The 7775-nt window shown below is 35.4% G+C and overlaps 1 protein-coding gene across 3 annotated transcripts; it reads left to right on the forward strand.

Moving 5' to 3' along the window:
* Nucleotides 1-863: 863 nt before the first annotated feature.
* Nucleotides 864-5132, forward strand: LOC106293687 (zinc finger BED domain-containing protein RICESLEEPER 2-like). 3 transcript variants are annotated; one of them, XR_001260593.1, is made up of 7 exons: nucleotides 864-928; nucleotides 1560-2175; nucleotides 2428-2950; nucleotides 3017-3167; nucleotides 3253-4757; nucleotides 4839-4874; nucleotides 4967-5132. XR_001260593.1 is itself a non-coding variant. In XM_013729352.1 (5 exons), the coding sequence occupies exons 3-5, from the start codon at nucleotides 2744-2746 to the stop codon at nucleotides 4566-4568; spliced, it is 1674 nt and encodes a 557-aa protein (XP_013584806.1). In that variant the 5' UTR covers nucleotides 864-928; nucleotides 1560-2175; nucleotides 2428-2743; the 3' UTR covers nucleotides 4569-4875. The 3 variants fall into 3 exon arrangements, 1 of the variants encoding a protein (XP_013584806.1); XR_001260594.1 differs by lacking the exon at nucleotides 4839-4874; XM_013729352.1 differs by lacking the exon at nucleotides 4967-5132 and having other exon boundaries at nucleotides 3253-4875.
* Nucleotides 5133-7775: the final 2643 nt, after the last annotated feature.

Raw genomic sequence — 7775 nt, forward strand, 5'->3', positions numbered from 1 at the left:
TGTAAAGTGCGGCCAGCCATCTTCATTAGGATAATCTTCAATAAGCAAGACTTCATATATATATATTAATGGACGTGACCTAATGTCGTTAGACATTATAATTATAATGGGCTAAGCCCAACTTGCTTACTTTCTTAATCACATTAAGAAACTCACGTCCAAGTATATAATATGTATTACATATATCACATATATATAAAATTTTATATAAAACTTCAACTTATTATTTTTCAGTTTAATTAGGTGTGTGACCATATAGGATCATATAATATTAGTAATGAATTCTCAATTTATAGATTATAAGCGGTTTCTAGCAAAACATTATAACTACCTAATACTATACGACTGTCGAACCTCAACACTACGACTCTATCTAGAGTAAATACAAATGATTTTACGACATTCCCAATGGGAACTGCGATGGGGATGCAAAGTGAAGGGTAGTGGAGGTGAAACGGAGATGTTGAGAAGAATGGAGCATTCTGGACATTGAGAATGGATCAGCGTTTGCCATTGTCTATGCATTGGTTGAATTCTACACAATGAAATTGGTCGGGGAATATATAACAAAGGGTTGTTGTTTGTGCGATTGTAGAGAATGGGAGACTGTTGAGAATCTGTGGAGGTTCTTCGTATTTATAGGTTACACAAGTCAGATATGTATTTACTCTTAGGAAAAGGAAATATATATATATAGCTGTCGGTCATGCCTCCCGTGAGCAGCAAACTACTATTGGGATACCTAAAAATATTTTAATTTTTGGTTTCTTAATTTGGTAAGAAAATCGGATCTAAGTTTTACTTCAGTTTCTCATGTGATTTTTCTTTTTTTTTTTTCCATCAATGGTTTCTCTTGTAAATCACCAGTCTCGCTTCTAACTTCTTCTCCGGCAAGGGATTAGCTTCGTCATATCGGTCTCTATTTTTGGTGAGGGTTTAGCTTCATCATCAGTCTCTCTCGATTTCCAAATTACATTTTCAAGTTTCTCACTCAAATACCTAAGATCTAGCTGAGTATAAAGAGTGGTCACAGCCTGTTAAGTGGAATCATATATATAATATATGTTTGTGTGTTAATCAGAAATCTATTCTTAGTGAAGGGTTTTGTCTTAAGGAAAAAGAAGCTTAAGCAAATCTGGATGTGTTTATTTTCAACGTGTTTGGGAATCTATGATATACAATGTGTTTTTTTTTTGTGTGTTCTGATCTAAGTCTCGAGTTTATGTTGTATCAAAGTAAGACATTACTTGCACACAAGTTTTGCTTTTGCTGTATCTTTTGTCATGTTCAGCTATGTGTTCATGTTTCCAGTTTCTGTTTTTATATGTTCATGTTCGACTTTTATGTGCTTAGACAATATAGCTTATGAGTTATGAGAAAGATTCAACCTTTATGTGCTTAGACAGTGCAGCTTATGTAGCTTCTAAGTGCCTTTTCTTATTCTCTTGCTTATCTATTATGTATGTGTATGTGGACTGGTTCAACTTTTGTCTAATTGTTCTAGGAAATGAACTTTGATACTCCAAACCTGATTGATGAAGACAACTTTTGTCTTGAAGCTGCAGATATGGACAATAAGGATGAAAATAAAATGATGCCTCATAAAACCGGTTCTTCATGGACGGATGAGAAACAAAATGGTATGAGTAGTTTAAATAGACGTAGTGTTAAATGCTGGAAAAAATTCACACTATGAGAGAAATATTATGAAGGCAGAACTCATGTCGCCTGCAATTATTTTAAAAAGTAGGCCTAGGCATAAAATCCAAAACACGAACCCGAACCCGACCCAAAAAAACCGTACCGGATCGGTTTTGTATCAATGAAAAAACCCGTTTGGGTTGAAATTTCTGATACATTGGACTATGGGTTCGGTTCGGTTTAAACTGGAATCCGAGGTATAACCCGAAATAACCAGAACTTATATAATATACAATATGTATGTATAGATACGGCACGCGTGTTTCGATTTCCAAAACTTTGTGTTTGGAATCAGAATTATAATGCAAAAGGAGAAACGGCTGAAGAGGAAGCGATTCATCTTCTTCCTAGTTTCGAAATCTCTACCCTAAAATCCTATTTAATCGAAGAGTAGCAGAGCCAGTCATGTTTCATACCCATAATCTCGACCTCACGCTCTCTCCACCATCTGCTATTTCGAGGATTCAATCCCAGGTTAGCGACAAGCTTCTGATCTTTTTCTTATTCCTATGTTATGAGCCACGAATTGAGAGTCTCTATTGATTAGGCCGGATTTATATAGATGAATTAGGAATGAGATTGAATGTTTGAAATTGAATTCTGATGAACTATGCATGCGATTGAATGTTTGTCTTATGTGATGATTGTAATACTTTGTTATGAATATGAATGTTTGTTAGTATTTTTGCGCTTGAATGAAACTTGTTACTCTTCATTTTATTTCAGATGGATTCATCTTCAACACCAAACGTTGTCTCTGACAATAACAATGACTTCGAACGCGATGAAGAACAAGAGTTTCTGACTCCGGACAGTAGAGGCAAGAGTAAACAGGTGACTCCAGACAGTAGAGGCAAGCGTAAAGAATCACCTGAAGCTAGTGGAGCAACGTTCCAGACACAATAAGCGCCTAGGTATCTTCCTCCAAGGTCTTAAGATTTGGGGACATTTCACAAGAACAACAGAGAATCGTGACAGATGTATATGTCACTACTGCAACAAGACGTTCTGCTGTGCTACACGATCGGGCACATCCAACTTGATGAAGCATCTTAGCATATGCAAACGCTTCATGTTTTTTTCAGAGGGTCAAAGCTCTACTCAGCCTGGCGTCAATGAAGAAGGACAGCTGAAGTCTAGAAAGATAAGTGAGTCTACTTTCAGAGAAGCGACAAATGAGATGATGGTGATAGCAGAGCTACCATTGAGTTTCATCGAAGGTGTTGGTTGGAAACACTTCTGCGACAAGGTCAGCTACATATTAGATAATTCTTTATTTAAGTCTTGTATCTAACTTTGAATTTTGTAACTGCAGATGGAACTAGGCAAACCAGTTTCAAGAAGGACATCAACAAGAGACATTGTTAAGATGTATCTACAGAGGAAAGATGTTATGAAAAAGTGGTTTAAAGCAAATAAGCAAATGGTTTCACTAACAACTGACATTTGGGTGGCTCAAGTAACTCGTAAGCTCTTATTTTCCTTATCTCATGTGTTTAGTTTGATCCGTAAGCAAGTAGTTTCCTTTCTTATGTGTTTTTTTTATCTCAGGTGCTAGCTACATGGTTGTGACTGCCCATTACATTGATCCGTATTGGCGATTGAAAAAGCTTATCATTGGGTTCAAACACGTCACTGATCACAAAGGAGCAACAATTTCGAAGGTTTTGTTAGATTGCTTAGCTGACTGGGGGATACAGAAGGTATACTGTGTGACAGTCGAAAATGCAACGGCCAATTCGTCTGCACTGCGAAAATTTCAGAGTGAATTCTCACTGGTGTCTGAAGAAGCATTGGTTTTAGATGGTGAGATGATGCATTTGAGATGTAGCGCACATATCATCAACCTCATCGTGAAGGACGGAATGGCTGACGCATATGAGAGTGTCAATGCTGTCCGTAATGTTGTGGTCTACGTTCGAGCTTCAGGTAACAGGCTGTCATCATTTGATCAGAAAGTAGACGCTGGTAAACTGACTAGGGGAAGCTTGCCGTTGGATGTGAGTACTAGGTGGAACTCCTCTTATCTGATGTTAATCACAGCTATGAAGTTCAGAGTTGATTTTGACAAAATGGAGCAAGAGGATAACTTGTACAATGATTACTTTCTGGAGATGGAAGGTCCTCCTCAGTTCACTGATTGGAAAGCAATTGAAAGGTTAACCCGGTTCTTAGTCATCTTCTACAACTCAACTCTAGTTGTTTCTGCCTCAACCTCTCTCAATGCTTACAAGTGCTACGGGAAAATTGTAACCATAGCGGCTAATCTTATGGATTTGATGAAGAGCAGAGATCATCAGCTACAAGTAAAGGCAGAGGAGATGTATCAGAAATTCGACAAATACTGGGATGGGTTGAAAAACATCAATAAGATGTTGATTGTGGCAACTGTTTTTGATCCCACGAAGAAGATGGATCTCGCAAGCATGTGTTTTGAAGAGTTTTATGGGCAGGACAGCTTGGAGGGTAAAGAAATGCATGATTCTGTGATCAGTGTGTTGCACAACATGTTCAAGGAGTACAGTGACAGATATGGGAAGAGTCAAGAAGAGCAATCTGATCACTCTAAGAAATCCAAAGCTCAAGCCTCTCGGTGTGCTGAAGCAGAGTCATCGCTTAGTATGGATTTGGTTGAAGATGGTTTCGGTTATAAGAGGACTGACCGAAGGTATAAGCAGAAGTTGAATGAAGGAGTGAAAGACAAGCGAGATGAGCTCGAAATTTATTTGAAAGAAGATGTTGAGAATCCAGACTTGATGGTTGGTGTAGAGTATGATGTTCTATCATATTGGAAGAGAAACTGTACCAAGTTCCCGATTCTTTCCCTCATGGCAAAAGATGTCTTGGCCATGCAAGTCTCTCTGTAGCATCCGAGAGTGCTTTCAGTACTAGTGGAAGGATCCTTGAGCCATCTCGGAGCTGCCTTACTCACTTCATAATCGAGGTGTTGATGTGTACTGAGCAATGGCTAAAACAAGACATTCGATGTAATTCAAGAGTGCTTACTAATGCACAAATCCTTGAGGATATTGAAGAGCAAGAAAAGATTGAGAGAGGTATATTTGTTTATTTTTTGTGTTTCATAAATATGTTTCTTTATATGATCTGTTTCTTACTTGCTTTTGTCTTTGCATCAGAATTAACTGGTTCAATTGGTCAGCCATAAGTTTATTGTAAAACCTCTAGTCTTTGCTTTATGTCCTTGTCTTAGCAATCGATTATGCTTTTGGTCTATGGCTCAAGTTGATGTCATTTTGTTTCGCAGGGAGTAGAAGATGGTCAAATGCTCACTTGTTTTTGGTTGTGCTCTCACAAGACGCTTAAATCTATGTTCTGTTCTTAAACTTTGGTGTTTTTATGTTGTTATGAAACTTCAAGTCTTATTCTTTTGGTGTGTTTGAACTTTGAATGATGAATGTTGTTTTTTTTCATTTGGGATTGAACTAAGGAATGTTGTTTTCGATTTTATTGAACTATGAATTGTTGTTTTCGGATGTATTAAACTATGGAGTATTGTTTTGCTATTCTATAGAGATTTTCATTTCAGTTTAAGTATTATGTTTCATATGTTTTGTTTCATAAATTTGAATTTTACTTCAGTATAACCCGAACCGAACCGAAAAAACCCGAAACCGATTGATATTTGATTACTTTATGGGTTTTACAATGAATAAAATATTTAACCAAACCCGAAGTGATATTACCTGAAACCGACCCGTTTTAAATAAATTTTAGAATGGGACCTTTTAGCCTAAACCCGAAAACCCGAAAACCCGAGAAACCCGACCCGAACTCGAACCGGTATCCTAACGCCTAGGCCTAGTGAAAAGATGTATTACTTGAGTTTGCATTAAAATGTAGCTAATAGCTCGAATTTTCATATGATGTCTTGCTCAAAAACTCTTGGAAATACACCTAGAAGTAGTTTTAGAAAGTTGGATATGGCAGTGTTCCGTTAAATAATTGCAGTGGCTTTAAAGTATTTTATGTTGAAGTCTTGTTGTGTGATAGCTAATGTCTTTAAAACATCGTCATTTGGTTGTATGTTGTGTGATTGCTAATGTCACCAACATTGTTATATTTTTTTTTTTTTTTGTCGTCTACCAACATTGTTATCTTGTTTTGTTATTTTGTATATTTTCAAAATAAATGGATGAGATAAATAAATTATTATGAATATAAGTATGAAAATTGTTGTGAATATTGTAAATATGAAATACACAAATTATTGTTTTTGTTTTGAATATAAAATATGCAAATTAACTCCAAAATAAGAATTATGAAATTACCTAGAGTTATAACTAAACTATAAATACTACTAGACGTCCATGGACCTATCCATTTGAACATGTTTTCTATTGAGCTCGGACATTTTGGGACCATTATCCATTATGAATCAGCTAATTTTAGCCCCAAAAAAAAAGGTCTGTGTGGACGCTATACGGACCAATTAGCACCTCATATATGTGACGACGTCTTCCTGGAAGTATATTTTCTGTATTACATATCTAGAATTTTCTTGTTCCAATAGTATTAGTTAGTTATTGAAACAATAAGATATAAAGACACTTTAAAATTCTCTAATTACAAAAGAGACACTTCGCAATTCTAACACATTTTATATGTGTTCTTTTTTCTTCTATGGAAAGAGAAGAATATCAGGTTTCACAACAGCATTTCACTATCGCCAGCTCAAGTTTTCTCCCACCTTGATCGGATCATCCGAGACACCGGTTTCGTCTACCGGAACCGCAAAGGATGCTCCCGCCTCCTAGCGCAGTGGCGAACCCAGAAAAGAATTTATGTGGGGTCAAAAAAATTAAGAAAATGTCATAGAGGAGATTTGAACCCAGATTTGGGGGTTCAAGTAGACTCTTTTCAACCAAATAAGCTACCATCATCTACTATACAGAGCTTACAAAACTTAAATTATAGCATATTTGCGGTGTTAAGTGACCCCACAAGCCAACAGGTGGGTCCTAGCGGATTGGTTTACTTATAGCTAATTTTACTAATCTAACTCCATAGGATATATTCCTTCCGTTCCTAAAAGATCTATATTCCAAAGAAAACTTTTGTTTCAAAAAGATACATATTTTATATTTCCAATGCAATTGTTGTCAACTAATAATGAGAAATTGTGAAGTTCAATAACATTAATTGCATTTCTTAAAATCTTATTGGTTTAAAAATATGTGAAATATAAAATTACAAAAAACTATGCACTTATAGTTAAATTTTAATATGTTTTATTAAAAAATGTGAAATTCTTAAACATGAATCTTTTAGGAACGGATGGAGTATTATCTTCTCAAACTTTTATTTGGATTTTTATCTTTTTTTGGTCATAGAAGTTTGATCTAATTCAAACTATTTTGTAAAACAACTTTTTACTTTGGGTAATATATTCAAATTTTATTAAATACTATCTATATATTGTTAAAAAAAAAGAAATTTGACAAAGAAAAAAAAATTAATCTTGGCAGGAGATATTCTAAGTCTTTTGAATTGGTTAGTCTTAATGCATATTTATCTCAATCTATAAAAAGAATTAAGCTAAATTAGTAGAATTTTTCTCATTTTTGGATAAGCGGACTTTGATAGATGCAACTATTGGTGAATAAGCTTATTGGTAAAAAGAATTAGTAGAATTAGTAGAATTTTATTCAACTTGTCATTGCATTACATTCAATAGCTTAATTTGTTATAAAAGGGAGGCTGTGTAAGCTTATTATTACTTATTATATTTATACAAGTATTAGACCGTATTATTTAGACCGTCATAAGAGAAAAGGAAATCATATTCCTAATAGGAATAGAAAATAGTACTTATCCTAAATACATATGGAAAAGTATAAACATCAAGTATAGATAAATGTAAACTCTCATTCGCCTAAGTCATTAGCGAATGGGCCGGATGGATAGCTGATGGGTTGGACGGTTTGGGCCTGATATGGGTCGATCACTACTTGGTTTATAACACTCCCCCTTGATCGACACATCCGGTTCAGGGTTTGTAACATGCTTAATGTTGCCTCATTAAAACCTTTCCATGAAGACCCAGTGGGACAAAA

The sequence above is a fragment of the Brassica oleracea genome, chromosome C5 (genome assembly GCF_000695525.1).
Source record: "Brassica oleracea var. oleracea cultivar TO1000 chromosome C5, BOL, whole genome shotgun sequence".
Lineage (NCBI taxonomy): Eukaryota > Viridiplantae > Streptophyta > Magnoliopsida > Brassicales > Brassicaceae > Brassica > Brassica oleracea.

Bases quoted from the DNA above. Each gene is read 5' to 3' on its own strand.
- LOC106293687 (XM_013729352.1), top strand. From the start codon at position 2,744: ATGAAGCATCTTAGCATATGCAAACGCTTCATGTTTTTTTCAGAGGGT. The intron at 2,951-3,016 runs GTCAGCTACATA...TTGTAACTGCAG, and splicing joins GGAAACACTTCTGCGACAAG to ATGGAACTAGGCAAACCAGT. The intron at 3,168-3,252 runs GTAAGCTCTTAT...TTTTTATCTCAG, and splicing joins TTGGGTGGCTCAAGTAACTC to GTGCTAGCTACATGGTTGTG.